General features: G+C 35.1%; 1 protein-coding gene across 1 annotated transcript; it reads left to right on the plus strand.

Moving 5' to 3' along the window:
- Positions 1-506: 506 nt before the first annotated feature.
- Positions 507-7,172, plus strand: LOC139986572 (uncharacterized). The gene is made up of 4 exons (XM_072001998.1): positions 507-749; positions 839-907; positions 6,906-6,995; positions 7,077-7,172. Exons 1-4 carry the CDS (start codon positions 558-560, stop codon positions 7,170-7,172), a joined length of 447 nt encoding a protein of 148 aa, XP_071858099.1. The 5' UTR covers positions 507-557.
- The last annotated feature ends 11,211 nt before the right edge of the window (positions 7,173-18,383 follow it).

Consider the following 18,383-nt stretch of genomic DNA (forward strand, 5'->3'; position numbering starts at 1 on the left):
AGATGTGTGTTCCATATATAAATTACCAAGAAAATTTGTTTGTTTCACTTTTATGAGCAAATTATTTTTTTGTTTTATAAACAACTAACTCTTTAAGCATTTGTATATAATATTAAAGATTTGCTTTGTTTGTGTGTGTGTGTGTTGTGATCAGTCTCATACAGAGAACATTAACTAATTCCTCATCAGAATTTTAAGGGATAAATTGCACAAGATGAACATAGCAATGAGTGAAGTACGTCAGGTACCAAATGAAAATGATATTAACATAAGGTATAAGATGCAACCACAAAGGACACATAAGCTTGTATTTGTAAGAGATTATTATAATCAGAAACATTACCTTCAGCACTTTCTCCAAATCACAAGGTATATTTGATATTTTTACAATAATATTATACAATTTCTCTTATTACATTATTAACAGTGAGTTCCTAAGCTTATATAAATAATAGAATTTTTCTTATGATATCTTTCTTTTAATCTATTCAAGGCAAATGCATTTTGAAATTGTAAAAATTTCGCGCAAACTTAACCATATATATCGTTATCAACTCATGCTGGAACTAGCGATGCAATTTACGACAATAATAAGTACACTTTATAATGTATATTTCGAGATAATATCATCACAGAATGTGACAGAAATTTTTCATTCTAAAATAGCTGTATCAGCGATGTGGTGGGCACTTATAAATTCTGCTAAAGTTATTACCACAAATCATCACTGCACTTGTTTCTATCGTGAGGTAAAAACATATATCTTCATGGAATGAGAAAGGAAGTAATATTCAGCATGCACATAATAAACACGTATACAGCATATGAAATTTTGTAGGCAGCATTAATGGCAGAAACGCTTCAAGAATTGGCAACATCTTATTCATACAATTCCGTCAAAGATGAGGTAAGAAAAGTTCATATTTATATAGTAATAAAGTTAATGTAATTAAACTATTAAACGACAAATTTACTTTTACCAAAAATATTCAAGAAGAATTGACGCTGAATTAAAGCAATACCAACAATTATTACACATAAATCACACATTCTTATTTTACATATTCTCATCTGCCCTAACACAGGGCTGCAAGATTCTGGCGAGTGATCATTAAATTGTAGATTTTTATGTATTTATCTATGAAATGAAATATACGAAGATTCATAAAATTGATAGAGTATGCAAAAATATGTAAAATATCTAAAATATTCGAAGTACAGTATTTATTATAAATCTAATTTATTATAAATTTATTATAAATTGTAGTTGTGTTTATAAAAATATGAATTTGCATAAATATCCGCAGTTTATAGATCACATATATCATCACGGCAGTAGCGTAACGTTATTGCTGCGGCAGAATTGTGTTTACAAGTAATGCAAATGTTTATATATGTCGGGTTGTCATTATGATTAGGGTTACGGGCGTGTAATGGATCTTCACTGGAATTAGCCATCGTTGTTATAGAATCGAGGTAACGTTGATTAGCACAAGTGTGAGTATTACAAAATTGACAAGTAACCGCGGTGATTAGAGACACTAATGACAATGGTCTTAGGTTCGATAACGAATCCGCGGTCAACGGGATAGCATAATGTACTTTCCTCCAAAATCTAAATCTGACTCTTGATTAAAATAGAACGTGACAATATTCACTGATCGTAAAGACGTTGTTTTTCTCGCTGATGAGATCGCACGAGAGTGTTTTCCGTCACAGCGATGCTGCAGAGGAAAACTATGTTGGGGTCAATCTCAGGGCACGAGATCATCGGATTCGTCGAGGACAACTCTCGTAAAGAAAGTGAGGAAATGGACGTTGCTGTTAATTGGTTAATTTCTATGTTGGTGGTTAGAGAAAGATGCTGGCCGTCCTTGAGAGAAAGTTGCTAGCGGGAAGCGTCGTTCGCGAGAAAAGCAGATTTCCCCTATCTTTCCGTAGCAGGTGATAGATTTAGAGACTGTTAGGTAAAGACTTTGTACGTTTGAAGGACCTTAATTAACTAAATCTTAAGATTTATAGCGGGTCCTCAGACTAGTTGAACATGTACTGTGGAGATGCATCGACATCTGGTAATCATCGTGCCCGAAGAATAGGGTCTGTGTGTGGCGAGCCACGGGGCAAAAACCATTGCAATGTTTACTGTCGAGTGCCGCTGCAACTATTCTTTTTAGGGAGAACTATACAATTACTCTATACCTCTATTAGGTAAAAACGTTCATTCCGTGACCGCGGCTATGTTTGGCGACTAGTTGTCGCCTCGAGCCCAAGCTCATTATCGCAAATCTCGGACAATTATAATCGGGTTAACTTATAAAGATTAAAGTATTGGGGATTTTCCAAAGGATTTGTCCTTTCATCTCCTACATATATATTTGAGAGCATAAGAAAGAATATGAGAAAGAAATGTCTTGTCCGGTTTCGACACGATAAGATTTACCTCGAGGCATAACTCCACACGGGATCTCCTACTTACACGATAAGATTTTTCTTGAACATCATGCATCCAGACAAAATTTCAAACGAAACGGATTCAACATTTTAGAAACACTAAAACGTCACGTCGAAATTTATATATGTGAAAAAATATTACAACTATTGAATATTACAGTAGCTATATGCGTCGATATAATAATAAGAACCAGTCAAAAGATTGATTGTTTATCAGTTGTCAGAGATCCAATATTTTTGGTCATTACACTCCACAAACATACGAAATCCTTACACATTCTAATAAAATCTTCCTAATTTGATAATGTAACTTTATCATATGTGGATATGTCTCGAGATAAACTCGTGCTTATTGTTTAGAATAGAAGTTCCTAAAGTTTGAGATACAGACTAGAACTTTTCTTTATTTTTGAAGGCTTAGATATCGAGTTTATTTTGGACACTTGCATTTTGTAGCCGAACGAGATGTCAAAAACTTAATTACTGTTTAAGCGTTTGATGCGTCTCGTTTTCAGTAGCAATAGAGACATCATAATCGTATTTTGATGATTAAGAATTGAACAATAAACAACGAGCACTTAGAGTATCGGATCTTTAATTATCTACTTACGTAACACACCGGATGGATGAGACATGGACCTGTGAAGAAAAGGGGCGGTACACTTTACACTTCACTAACACGTGATTGTTGCGTCACTTATTTATTCCTCATTTCCGTTAAATATGAGGATACGGTACACTTCCCAGATTCATTAGCGAAACCTCACTAACGAGACAGACATTCTTTGAAAGATAAATGCAGCAACCGTACTTTGCGAAACGATAGTTTCTTTGGGTTGTTTTGATCAATCCCTTCGAGATCGGAAACGGTTCTAATTGTCGCCGCTTGTGAAAGTTGTTATGTTACTCATTGATCGAAAGATATCACCCTTATCGCAACATCAAGATTTTTAAGTAGAGTCAGAAAGGAACCTCTAAAAGTTCAGATAACCTCTAGAAAGCCTCTAAAAGTTGAGATATTTTTAGATTGGGCAAACCTCTCTCTCTCTCTCTCTCTCTCTCTCTCTCTCTCTCTCTCTCTCTCTCTCTCTCTCTCTCTCTCTCTGCATTTTAACTTTCTCGAAATAAAACCGAACTTTTGATCGGATCATCCGTTACTCAAAGACTTTACTTTGTTTAAGCACTTGCTATTACTTAGGGAATACCAAAGACTGAAATAAACATTAAGTTTTTGATCTCTCCTTCGAAAATGAAATGAATGTATTCAAAACAAGTTAAATATCTCAGCTCGCGAAAATAACAAACATTTTCGTCCATATTATACATTTTAGAATATTCTATTCTCAACATGGTTGATTTCTAGGATTTCAAATATTTTCAAAGAAAAATATAATCCATGCTATTAAAATTGTTGCGGGGAATGTAATGGGATGCAAGCGCGTGGGACATGCATGAAACGCAAGAACCAAAGTACATCGGATTTAGTATCTTGTTATGGTTATTGCGTGACTTATTTAGAATAACTCAGAGCAACTTGTTTTTATAAATTTGAGCAATAGTTGTTTAAGTTTGGTGTCTTTATGTTACGATGGGGGGATTGATAGACTTGTAGAGAGAGAGAGAGAGAGAGAGAGAGAGAGTCATCTTAGAATATCTGTGCTTCATTTCACCTACGTAGTTTGTTTGAGTTTCCTATGATACAAGGCTATTGAAGATGCTTAGAATGAGATTAGAATTGTTTTTCAAAACTTGTATGCTCATATACAGGGTGCTCAGCTAAAGATGTGAAAAAATATAAAGGGTGATTCTCAAAACTAGAATGAGACAAAAATCAAGGCTAAAAAATTGAGTTTCTGGCTTTATCGTTTAGTTATCCACAATTAAAAATCTGCCGAAGTATCCCTGTGCACGAGAAAACATCCTTACACGAACGAAAGTAGATCAGATCGAACAGCGAGCTGCATAGCGATCCTCAAATCGAATGATATATGGGTAGCGAACTATCTCGTACAAGTCATACACAAGAAGACTATGAGACGTAAACCATCCTGCATAATGTTTTGTAAGAAAAATCGCAGATTAAATATTGAACCTGTTTTCTCATTGAAATTCATATCAGCATGTCGAAAACTGTTCCATAGAACTGCATATGAAATTTTGGAGTTGAGGATTAGCGTTTCCTCTAATCCTTTTTCGCCATAAATAATTAATAAACAAAAACACATATAAATGTATAAATGTTTCTACAAGGTTTACGCACGCGCCATGATTTTCTAGTCCAAGAATGTCCACAGATAAATTATCATTCACAAGCACTAAGTGTTGAGGTGCTACTGAATGTGGTAGAACTCTGTCTTGTATGAACCACAGACATTTCCCACACAAATTATTGAACACTGCATATTACAATATTCACATACATACATATGAAATAAAAAATAAAGAAACAAAAAAGGACTACAATAAATTTGTTTGAACTTACACTCCAAGGATTGATTAAAGATATCGTTTTATAGTGTAGTGTGTAATAATGTAAATTAATGTACAGCCAAATGAAAAATTATACTAGTTGCATTGAATAACTCTTTTAAGTTTACGCTTTCTGTGATGATAAACATGATACTATTCTTGCAACGCAGTTCTAACCATTTTTAAACATATCTGGTGAGCAGCTTCAAGTACACTTCAGGAGCGCCTCAGATATCGTGACTGTACTTTGTTAATTTCGAGAAAATTATACAAAGGAAACGAAAGAATTTTTTCTGGATGATCTCTCCATTTCTACCTTATTACATAATATGTTTTAATGATTTTAGAAACTTAATGAAAGGGTAGACTCGTTTGGGAAAGACAAAAGCATTTCGACATCCAAAGAGAAACGTTAGGAGAACTGTGTAAACATAAAATTAGAGTAAATTGTATTTTTAATACCGCGATTTAAGTTATTCCGCTGAAGATTTTTTAGTCCTTTTTATTTTTAGATTTTCTAACTCTCTTTATTCCCCTTATTTTTTTGTTTCTCGGTATTCTTTTAATTCCTTTTATTTAATTTCAACGCGAATGATTTGGGTGCGTAGTGTGTATAGTGCGTGTTGTACATATCGTGCTTATTGTGTACTTTTTTTTGCAAGAAAACAGAGGCTATATTAAACATTTATTGTGATATAAAACGATTGGTATTTTCGTTTTGATTTTTTTGTGAACAATCTGCTCACCCGCGGATGGGACGATCGCAGTGCGTGCATAAAATTTATATAAACATTGTTTATGTGTGCTATCATTTATTAATTATTTATGGAGGCAAAGGATTGGGGAAAACATTAATCATCTCTACTCGGAAATTCCGTGAAGTGGTTTTCGATCTGCTGTGATGAATTCTAATGAGTAGACAGGTACAATGTTTAATTTACGATTTTTCTTGCAAAACGTCGCGCAGGATGGTTTGTTTCCAAATACCATAATCTTCATCTCTACAACTTATACGAGGTAAGCTGCTGCCCATGTATCGTTTGATTAGAGGATCGCTGTGCACCCCGCAGCTCAAACTGACATGCTTTCGTTCATGTAAAAAGATTGTTTGTCCACAGAGATATTCTGGCTGACATTTAATTGTTGATAACTAAAAAACAAAGGCGAAAATGCAATTTTTTATTCTTAGTTTTCGTCTCATTTGAATTTCAAGAATTATCCCTTAAATTTTGTTACACCTATAGCCGAACACCCTGTATGTATGAAAATTGTAGATGTCAATGTGCAATCTGCAAAGGCATCGAATTTTGGAAAGGGAACTTTCCAGAGAATGACGAAATTTTTCACTGCTCTGTTTATTACTGGGTCATATCTTCTTCTGCGAGTAGGTGAAGCAGAGTCTCAATATCAACATTTATCATCAAACATATAACGATTAAGAGTTTTCCAGTCTAGAGTCTAGACACTAGATAACAATAATAAATAGTAATATTGAATTCAGATCTTGTGTTGTTTAAAATAACCGCTGTAATTTATGTTATGAATTATGGAAATGGTATATTTTGATGAAAAAGCGACAATGTACAATGATGATCATAAAACCTTGGCCATAAAAAAGTCTCTTTTGCGATTATTTATCTCGAAACTATCATATGTCCGTGTATACTAGGTTAAAATTGTAATTGGCGGTCACATACATATAATTTGTAACGTTCGTGTACAAGGAAATATGATTATACGGGTGTGTGTACGTATTAAGAACTTTAGTGTTATAGACATATGAGTATATAGACATTTTTCAGTATTCACGTGTACAGTTAATTCAGTAGAAATGTTACATTATTCTAAAACAATTTTTAACATACGTTTTTTTCACTATCTACTTTGCCAACATACACAACAACAACATGAAATCGTATTTAATAGCATATGAATACACAGCAAACACTGCTTCAGTTAATTCTCAATAACGTCGACATTTTCAGGTGCAACAATTTTCATTGCAACTCATTCTCCACCCGTTACATTTATCTGCTGGTCCTTGTCTTTGTCTTAATAACGAGTCTACAACGAAAGTAAGTTAAGAGCGTAATGTAATAAATAAAGAGGCGTAACACTTCACCGATTATTTGCAAAAATTGAATATCTGTTTTCAGTTTTTTGGTACTATAACTACTTACTTGGCTATATTAGTTCAAGTAAGTTCCACGCCTACTGCAATGCGCTCTTTAATTCATAGTTTAAATACATAATGTTTTGTATATAAGTATGTAATGTGATAATATGATAATATGCTAATACATATATTTAATATGGTGATTAATCATTATTGCTTATTGTATTTTACAACATACTATTGTAATTTATGAATAAATAAGAAAATAAAGAAATTATACAACATATGTAGAATTGGAAATTTTATCTGTTACGTCGCGTGGGACCGTCAGTACTTCGTATTTCATGGTCTGACCATCAAAGGCCCACGCACCGTAATTCTGACCCTCAATAAACTTATGGAACCACCATAAACAGAATCTTTTTAACGGAATTTCCAATCCTGTATTATTTTTTTTTTTTATATATAACGTTTATTATACCAAGATTTTTTTTTAATACATTTGAGTAATTCATAATAAACTATGAATTTTAATAAGATGTGTTAGGCAAAAGTACCGATACGCGACGGTACAACGTAGCCATGCTGTATTGTGCATCGGAGTTCTTACAATTTTTTGTGTTTTAATTCTTTGTGTTAAATTCTTTGGATTTAAGCCGCTGGGGAGCGGTGCTTGTGTGATCTTGTTTTTAATTGTTATTTCTGTCCTGAAAACTTGGCCGCAAAACAGGACGCTTCGGATCCTGTAAGTATTTCTGTTTGTGGCTGATACTTAAAACAGTCCTTGGGTTTATTAATCGCTCTTAAAGCTCACGAAGAAAAGCGGGTAGGTACCTAATGGGAAAAGCAAATATTGTCTAACGGAAAAGCTGGTTTTTCCCATGAACAAGGTCATCCACAAACCACGTTGGTGGGAGGCTTCCTTCCCCTATTTTCAGTCACTAACGTGGATTTTGGCCAATGGGCATTGCAGATCGTTACCCACACTTTACTGACGAAAAATGGGAACGACGAATCCGAGTCCTTCGTTCAAAGGGCACACCCATACCGAGCTTTCCTCCGTAATAACATAAGAGCGAATAGTTAGTTAGCACCGGTTCGTGTTACAAGACAGTTCGAGGAACAGAAGTCAAGTCATCACATTCATCAAGTCGAGGAACAGAAGATACTTCATCACATTCTTCAACACGAAAGGAGTCTCAGGTTGTACTCATTCGTAGTTTGTCATTTCATACATAACATTGTATTCACACTGAAGTTGTTGGATCTTTTAAATATATTATATAACCTGTTAAGATCAGAGTTATATTCACTCAATCACCCTTATTATCCCAAAAGAAATAAGGGATCGAACGATTCGTGACGTCGATTAGTCAAATCGTAACGGAAATTTACGACTCCCGTTGGCGCGCTTCTTCGGGATCGCGTCTCCCCGTGAACGGTCGAAAATTCAGTATCTATACCGAGTAACATAGTTCCATTTGTGGAAAATGTGCACAGATACACACATCAATGGAATATTAAATATTTACGTGATGAGGTCTTTTTTGGAGAGGAGATATTAGGATTTATACAAACTTTTTTATTACGATGCTGTAAATGTTAATTAAAAGATATTTTGCAAATTGGTAATTATTCGATCTTGATAAAGGGTCTCACTGATTTCGACCATATATTGAATTATTGAAATATACTGTCATGCTTAATGTTCTGAACCACTTTTTCCGATGTATATAACTGTCACTTGCCCATAGTTTCTAAATACTGGCAAAAAACATCGATTTAATTTAGATTGCGACTGGTTTTCATTCTGCAGTAGGCAGCCGAATTTTTATAAAATTATAAACCCAACTGTTACGTCGGTCGACTCTCTACCTGGACCGGGCCTCGCATCGCGAACGGGATGGCAGCCAGGTGTCCTCACATCCTTATTGCGTACCCTTAAGACTCTCAAGGACCGACCATAAATCTTAGAAAATTCTAGCTAAAGTCTTTCAGATCGAACAAAGATCTTTTTACGAAAGCATTTTCTAAGGTCTATTGTTTGTTTCTAAAAAACACGTGAAAGTTGGTTTTTCACACGTGCGATGCTTCCTACTACCAACTTTCTATCGAGGGCGGCTAAGACCCCTCCTAGTCCACCAACAGTCTTAATAGCCAATAGAAACAATGTCTATTATCCTCACTTTCCTGGCCAAAAACTGTCATCAACAAATCCGATGATCCCGTGCACTAGACACACCCTTCTCTAGCTCTCCTCCGACACAGCATCGTCACTTTCGTGGTAGTCCATTTTCGTCGTCAGAACAGTCAACAAGTTTACCACGGTTCTATCCTTAAATCAGTCCGTTTCGTAAAGTCTAACTAACTTATCGAGAGATATCGTCAGGTCGGGTCAAATTTCTGTAACGCATTAACTGTACTCATCGCCAAATACTTTGTGACGCTCATAATATTGTACAATCTATTGTTGAATATATACGCCATATTAACCTGTTAACACAGTGTTAAATTCATTTAACCACCGCTGTTATCTTAATCGAAACAAGGGGAACGACTCTTTTGCGGCGTCGATTAGCCGAATCGTAGCGAGAATTTACGCTTCACGCTGACGCGTTCTCCTTGCGACTGCGTCTCTCCGCGAACGGTCGTAACACCAACCAAAACTTAACTCATTGATGAGTGAATTATAGGTTGGACTAAAGTTGCATTCAATCATCATCAGGCGACCGACAACGCTGATGTAAAATAATCTCATTAAACAATTCGTCGGGGATGTACGTAAATGAATTGTTCTGATAGCTTAAAGTATTCATGGTGATTGCGTAAGAAACATTTTTTACAAGTTACTACCATTTTGGAAAAAATATTGGGTTAATTATTTAAGAAAAATTTGAAATATTTTATCACTTTGACAGTTACACAGTACGACATCAATCTTAATACCAACTGCCAGCTCTATTCAATTAGTCTATTATTGTAGAATTATGATATGCTTTTTGAAAAAGTTACATCGAAACTATCATCATTATTGAATCTTTATCATACTACATAATCAGTAATACTAAATAATTATATACTACATAATTTACTTTATATACTGATGCATTCATGAATTTATTTATTTATTCCTGTTTGTTCCATACAATTGGAGAAATCGGGATTAATCATTTTCTGACCATTCACTTTCACTAGATCATTGCACTCACAAATAGTCGGTCTTTTCTGTGCATTTGTAAATCAATCCACTTCAATGGAACACTATCAAATACAGGATCATAAGGAAATTAAAAAAAGAACTGAAGTAACGTAAACGTAACGACGGTCGACAACAGATGACAGAGCGAAAGCACGTCTTCGTGATATCAGTCATTAAAGAGCTCAGCAATATATTTGTGAAAGAATGGATAGTTGTGCCAAAATATCAAATTTTGCGGGGAAAAAATAAATTAAAAATAATCGGCTCTTATGTTACTCACATAATGTGTGTGTATAGGATACAGTGACGTGGTGATTGGACCATGCCAATCTTTTATTGCTACGTTTACGACTTGGAGGTAGTCCTTCTGGAATGATGGAAACTCATAATGTTTTATTCTGGTTTTAATGATAACTCCGGTGTCGCCGTGGGTTTTTCCGCTGGGGTGTTGGGTATGATAGAAGTTATAACCATTTATTTTTAGGTAATTTTTATCGGTGAAGTGAGTTTCAGACATGAGCATTACATCAACTTCTTGTTGTTTTAAGAAGAGTTCTAGTTCGTATTTGTGCTTTTTATTTTACGTCGCAGTGTAGTTTGCTCACGAGGAGTGTACGCAGTGATAGCAAGCTTTTAAATTGCTCTGATTATTGTTCGATTAATTTTTCGAGCCTATCGAGGTCATTCATGCTTTGTGGACTGGGAACTGGGACTGGAATATTTTGGGAATGTTCATTATGGATTATCGGTCTGCTTTGTACTCCTTGAACTACCTGTGCGTAGGAAATTGAAGGAGTAGATAGTTTTTGTGGCCTGGATGTTGGAATCGTGAGGTCCTTTACTCTGGGTTTGGGGTACTTGTTGTTGTATAAGACCTTGTAGGCTGAGCAGCCTTTGTAATTCGCTGGGTGGTCTCCTTGACAGTGGATACATTTCGCAGGAGTTTCTGCTGATTTAGTGCATTAGTCTGTAGAATGAGGACCTGACATTTGATGCAGCAGTAATTGCGGTTGCAATATTTTTGCGTGTGGCCGTATCTCTGGCACTTTTTACACTGAACTATCTCTTTTTTGTAAAAGGTGGTTCGAATGTTATTACCGAGTTCATTAATCGGTTGATATTATATATTTCTTTGTTGTTTGGCCTTTGCTTTAAATCAACAAAGAATAAAGATAGTGGGTTTTTTGTGATTCTGTGTTTTATATTGCTGATATTGGTAACTTCATGGCCAAGATTTTGGAGTTCGTATTTCAGTTCGTCTAAGTTAGCAGAGTGGTGAATGTTACGTAGTACCACTCGAAAGGGTCTTTCTTGTTTTAGTTGATGAGTGTGGAATTTAGCGTTCAGGCTTTTTAGCAGCTTTTTTAGTTTTCTATAGGAGTCTGGATTAGTCGGCAGAATTTTAACCTGATTGTTTTTAATTTTTAGTTGATAATCTTCTTTGTTAATATCTTTCTCGATGGATTTAGTCATTGTTTGAATATCGATGACGTCATCGATGAAGATTGGTGGAGGAGGAGCAGTTTTTTGGTGACGTTTCTGTTACATCCATAGAATCGTGTGCGGATTCTAGTAGTTTGAATCTGTTGTAAGTGGAGATATTTATATTTTTGTTAGGTGAATCTAGCTCGGGTTTTTTGTTATCATTTGCGTGGTTTCAAAGGTGGGACAGTTTGTCCTTTTGCCACGGTGGAGGGAGAATAGAGCTATTATAGCTTTGTTCGAGTGAGTTTGTTCGAGATGTTTGGGCCATCTTCGAGCTAGTTAATTCAAATTGAAATAACTAGTCGAGAGGCTATGATTCGGATTGGAGATTAGAATAGTCTGATTATTCACTATTTAGAAGTTTAGTTTAGAAGCACTTGTTTTATTTTGGTTTCACTTTACTTTCGACGGAGGGTAGTCATTTGTATTCTAAAGTGCACTAGGCACTAGACACACACGCGTTCACGCTTCGGCAGTCGACGGCTGAATTGGAAACCCCAATGAGGTATTAGGCTCCGCAATATACCCGTGGCCCTTTAGCAACATAAGTACTTGGAACAGGCGTACCTGAACATCTTGCGACATCGACAGCTACGAAACATATGTGGGTGGTACGAGTACCGAAATCTGTGCTATAAAATCACGTTCTGATGTTGAAAGTCGTGAGATGCAGTCAAAAGTTAGACGTGGGGCAATGGTTGGAAAGAATCGTTACTTATTTGTTGTCGAGTTGTTTCTTGAATCACGTTTTAAATGTGACAAATAGTCTTGTTGTTTACAATTTCTAACATGACTGACTCATCTATGATAACATTGAGCATGAAGCTGTTCATATTAAATATTTCTTATTTAACATGTAATATTCTGATGTAATAAACCAATCAGGGAGCTTTAGTCAGTTTTTTTTAATGTTTTAATTTGTTCATTCGGTACATTTTTCTAGCTTAATTGCTAAATAACATGTGGATAACAAACTGGAAGATGCAATCTCGCTGGGGGTAGCCTTCCACATGTTAGTTAGCAATAAAGCTACAAACATTTACCGAATGTCCAGCTAGACATACTGTAAAGTACAAATTAAGTAAAAAAAAAAAAAAAAAAAAAAATACATTACGGCACGTGTAGAGCGCGAAACGTGACATTCAGGAATTCGTAAATCTCCGAAAATACTTGTAATAATAATTATTAGTGACTATCGACATTTGTTTTTTTTCTTTTTTAATATATTTTGAAGTCATTTACATCGACGAGGTCGATTATTACATTTAGTTAATTACTTACAATTACAATTTCATTTTCGTTTTATATGACAAATTGTAAAGAATACGAGATAGATGACAGGAAAACAGAAGCCCATTTGTATATATGCATTTTTTTCTATATCATATGGTTTTATCAATATAAATTTAGGTCTAACGCAAGTTTTGCACTGATTAGTCGCTTATCTACCGGCTTTGGTAGGTACTCACAATAATAAATATCCGCTAATATACAGAATAGTACACATAAATCGAAACACCTAAATAACTTCGTTATTAATGTTATGAAAAGAAATGCACAGGGCAAATGGTACTGTCCAACCGAGCATTGGTGTTTACTTTGTAGATATTTGGGAAGATATCTGTATTCAAAATGGATGAACTTTGCGGTTCCGCAATGCTGTCAATTATTACTACCGACAACTTGTGACATCCGGTACCATTTGCAGAAAAGTGCAGTAACGTGATCTTCGTAGATTTTTCGGTTACCTGTCGATTTCGTACGGCTAAAAATCGAAGTTTCTTCTGATACTGCTTCCCACATCATTACTGTCTAATCGGTATTGTAAACGTTCTCCAATTTGAACCCCATGTCTTGCAAAAGTTTGTTAAAATAAGCTTTGAGGTCATCCGCTACAACTTTAGTTGAGGTTGGAAAATGTTAAAGAAAATATTAGGTTGGTATGATCACTAGTTCCTGCATGCAAAATTGGTACGACTTCTAACGACGCTCTTTTGTTTTGGCGTCTGCCACGTGTTAATTATCTGAGTGTATCCGGTATGTTCATATGACTGTGATCATATGTGGACATGGTTCATATGGTGGTCAAATATGGAATATAAAAACTGAAACTGTGCGAATCAAATAAATATCGAACTCCAAAACCTATTTAATAACAGAAAATATCTTCTCATAACCGCATGAGAAATACCGTGATGTTCTCTAAATCTTCCCAACCAACTGTTACCGGCTTTAAAACTAGGATCTGCGTTTAAATTTTCATTAAGTTTCAGAGCTTTTTTCTGTATCTCTGTTCCTGTCATTCTATGTTTTTTTCCTACATCGCATGCACCACTGGTAAAGAACTCTTTCTAAATCCGATATTCGTGGCCGTAGTAAACGTTTTATAGAACAACTAACAACTACTCTGTTAGGATCAAGACATTTTTTCATCTTTTCTCTGCGTGCATATATATTGCGCATATATAATGCATATATAATGGAATACCGTACATTCTTGCCACGGCACTTTTAGACTCACCATTTTCTAACATTTCAAGGATTTCGTATTTCATGTCAAATGACAACATTGATCATGGTTTTTATTCCGCCATTATTGTTTGAAACGTTTCGAATAGAAATATCGTACGGTAATGGTGTAACGAGATTTGATTTCAACAGTTATCATCGTCGACAATTTCGATACGGGGAAATAAATACTGTATGTATTAAACATGTATATAGGTATATACATATATACGTATATGAGATACACAATAGAATTATACAACATTCTCATGATAGAACGTTCGGGTGATGTATATACGCAATGTATAATCGAGGTTATATTGTACATCAAAATAACAAATAATAGTCTATCAAAAGTTAATAGAAGCTCGCAACGCGAAAGTAAGAATTTATCATGAGATTATTATGAGAATAATAAGAACAATTTTATTTGCAACTAGTTTACAAATAAATGGTTCTCTGTAACTGAATTTATACTCCTCTACATCCTATAAACGGTAAACTTATTAAGAAGACTAACAAATGGATTCTACGAATATTCCAAACATTCTTTTCATGGATTTATTTTTCGAATACCTTTTCGTAATTTTGTAAACGGAAAAAATAATAAATTTAACTAGCAAGATACACTAGTTAAAAATGAATTGTGATGTTGTTATTGTGCTTTATTGTTAATATCGAGTAAGTTGGAAACAGAGTCTTTCTCCGTTGAAAATTCAACGTAAATTCTATTTATGAAATTTGAATTCATCGAACAAAGCGTTTCATAGTTTCTACATAAAATGATTACTGCTAGTGTTAGTTTGACTCATTTTAGACGTTTTGGTCCATCTTATTCTCGTAGCGAATAACTCCTACTTTGTAGTTTAAACGTGTTTAAATTAAATGTATAGGATTTTCATACAGGTTGTAGACAACTTTTTTATCATAAGTGATAAATATATGGGGAAAATGAAAGGATATACAGTTTGACTTGTCAATCCTGGATCCACCGCATCCCGGCAGCCCAGGAAAACCATAGAAGCTCCCGTCATCGTCTTACAGTACTCGCAGTTGTCCTTGTTGAAGATCGGATTCATGTCCTTGTTCGTATCGCTCATCTTCTCCTGGTCGGTCATAGTATGGCCTTTTCTCGGATATTCACAAAAACAAAACTCGACAAATAAATATCTTCAGTAGTATAGTTCACTGTCCTGGGTCCAAAACCTGTTATTACATAGGTTTGGGTTTTGATATATTAATTGATTCACAAAGATTAGTTTTGTATGATTTGTATTTCACCACCTTGTACAGACATTTCAACACACCGGATACTCAAAAAAAAAAAAAAGAAAAAACGTGGCGGATGGAAAAAACAAAAGAACCGCAATCAGTTGCACCAACTCTGGTTGCAGAAACTAGTGATCATACCAACATGACATTTATCTCAATATATATAATTATATAATAAAAAGAAGACGAAGAAAAAATGAGAAAATATTTAAAATGCAGGGGAGGGCAGTATAAATATTCTAAATTTTCTAATAAATCAAATTTAGTTAGCAAATTTTAAATCATAATGAGCAAGTTTCAATAAATAATAGGTAATAGTCTGGTATATGGTGTACATTGAAGTGGAATGAAAGCGTACGTGAGAAATCTATAGAAATCAATATCATCTTGTAGCAGACAGGTAAAAATTAGGAAAATATATATATAATATATAATGAGCAATATTAATTGCATAAGTTCTGTATTCATAAAATATAAATGTGAAGAATGAGCGAAGAGAAAAAGTTTTAAAAACACAATTTGGCCCAGTTGCGTAGGATTCTCTGTATTGAATTTATTTCAGATTTATAAAAAGGCTAGATCTTGTTCAATTTAATGTCACAGTAACAACTTAGTGTCAAGTGTCGCCATTCGGTATTATTGAACCTTAATTTTTCTTTTTTATTATCTAATTTATACTTTGAAATTTGTCAGCAGGATATTCGAAAAATTTTTCTAGTTTAGAGCTAAATAACATGTGGATGGCTATCCCCAGCGGGATATCCATCTCCGAGTTTGCTTATTTTATTTCTTTAGTGAGATCAGTGGGGTGTTTTCTCTTTAGTTTATTGTAGCAGTGTTTGTTCCGACTTTGCAAACAATCTTTTCTCCGCTATCTTCGAGAGTTCGCTACTCACAGCTATGGTCGAAGACGTTTGTTCATCTTCGAAATTTCCGCTCAAAGATACTAAGGAACCTTTCGGCGTTCCATCTTTCTGACGTACTCGTGTGCCGAATTTTGTTTGTTTCATTATACAGTTCACACAATACTCTGTAAATCCCACGAACTTCTCATCGCAACCGTCCGTGTTGTCTCCATCAGACGCTACGGCGGTTATGTCCGTTGTAATCGATTCATCTAATAAACTTTTATTTATGATGACGGTGTCCTTGAGACAAGAAGGACTCGTACAACTGCCGTACATTCGCTGCTACTTTCCCCGATAGGAACATGAAGATCTCCGTTACTTTCTTCGGCTACGGTTGGGCTTGCAAACCGAGACTGACTTATTATTCCGTTCTCTGGCCATGTTTTAGTCTGATTATCGATTTCGACTTCATCTAATTTAGGCGCACCGATTTTCACATATTGATCCGGTCGCATAAAGGTATTAGGCAACTAGGTACCGGTGCCTATCAACGCAGTCAAATTGCAATCTCTGATCTTTACGTCTGTACAACGCTTCGTCTGCAACAATTGCGACACACTACACGCCTTCTTGGAAGACAGTCACATTGTTACATTGCGATGCGATATGTCCGTACTCCTGACATTTGAAACATCGAGCACTTTTGCTTTTCATTTGATAATTCACATTTTGACAATTTTCGTCCGCATAGAAAGCACCGTTGCACCGACTCCACCGCTACTCGTTCTCTTGGATTTTTCTCTGACCCGCTTGCTTTTCGTCTTCGTATTTTCCTTCGTGGCTTCCTATAGAGCGAAATTCTCTCTAGATTCGCGAATATCCTTGGCACTGTACAGTATGACTTTGTTAACCTCTTCGTCCCGAATTCCGTCGATAATATGCTTTATTACGGACGAACTCTCCATACTCGCTTGCTTAGCTATGTCGAACAATTTGTAGACATACTCTTGGTATGTCTCTGCTGCCTTCTTGGTTCGATGCTACAGCTCCTCATGCGCCTTGTGCGCGTCTATTCTTTACGGAAATTCCGTACTCAATATTTCCTTCATTGCTTTCCAGCTTTTAACACTAAACCTACGGCGGTCAAATTGAACGCTCTCGCAATTCTACACAAATTTAACCATATTATAATTATTAACCATAATATCTGACTTTTCCAAAACATGCATATAATATATTTTTCGGTATTTACCTTTAGTTTGCTCTTTTATTTTCTGAGAAAAATTTGTACTCTATCTTGCCTACCGTGAGCGGCCATCCGACATATGTTAGCTATTCTTAAAATAAATGTAATCAGTACAAAGAAGAGGCTATCTCAAGATCAGATGACAAAAAAAGTCAGTAATAACAAATAATAACAGCTGTTACACCCGCAATCTTGTTATAAAACAATCCATCCCTTGATCAAGATAACCACCAACTGTCAAGGCATATCAACTCAGGCCCATAATAATCCTAAGGAACCGTCACAAAATTTAGTATTTTTTACAGTCCACTGTTACAAACATTTAAAACGTCGAAAAGTTTCTTAGGGTTATCGCTCATTGCGATTAGCTTCCCCAACTTCACCCTCGAGTAACCGTTGGTGGAGAACGATCAATACTCATGAATATTTTCGTATAAATGTCGCCGTCACAGATCATATTCTTTCTTGCTATTGTCCTTTAGACTAGAATACACCTCAGTTTGTTAGTCATTTAGTCGACATCTAAACTTATTATCTATAAAACTCAGACAGAAAGCATCTCAGAGCGTCTTATGTAAAGTTGTTATAAAAGGAAAAGTAAAGCATATCAAATTTGACAATAATTTTGTATTCCGTACATGGTATTATTCTGTGATAAATATTTATCTTAGAAATGTCAAGACTTTTCAAAGAAAAAATTGTAAAAAAGAAAGATAACGGACATAGAAGAAAACTGTTCAGTGTGCGATGAACAAGAAACTTCAGCAACTGAAGACGGCATGGAAACAC

The sequence above is a fragment of the Bombus fervidus genome, chromosome 4, assembly GCF_041682495.2.
Source record: "Bombus fervidus isolate BK054 chromosome 4, iyBomFerv1, whole genome shotgun sequence".
Lineage (NCBI taxonomy): Eukaryota > Metazoa > Arthropoda > Insecta > Hymenoptera > Apidae > Bombus > Bombus fervidus.

Bases quoted from the DNA above. Each gene is read 5' to 3' on its own strand.
- LOC139986572 (XM_072001998.1), top strand. From the start codon at position 558: ATGCTGGAACTAGCGATGCAATTTACGACAATAATAAGTACACTTTAT. The intron at 750-838 runs GTAAAAACATAT...GAAATTTTGTAG, and splicing joins GCACTTGTTTCTATCGTGAG to GCAGCATTAATGGCAGAAAC. The intron at 6,996-7,076 runs GTAAGTTAAGAG...ATCTGTTTTCAG, and splicing joins ATAACGAGTCTACAACGAAA to TTTTTTGGTACTATAACTAC.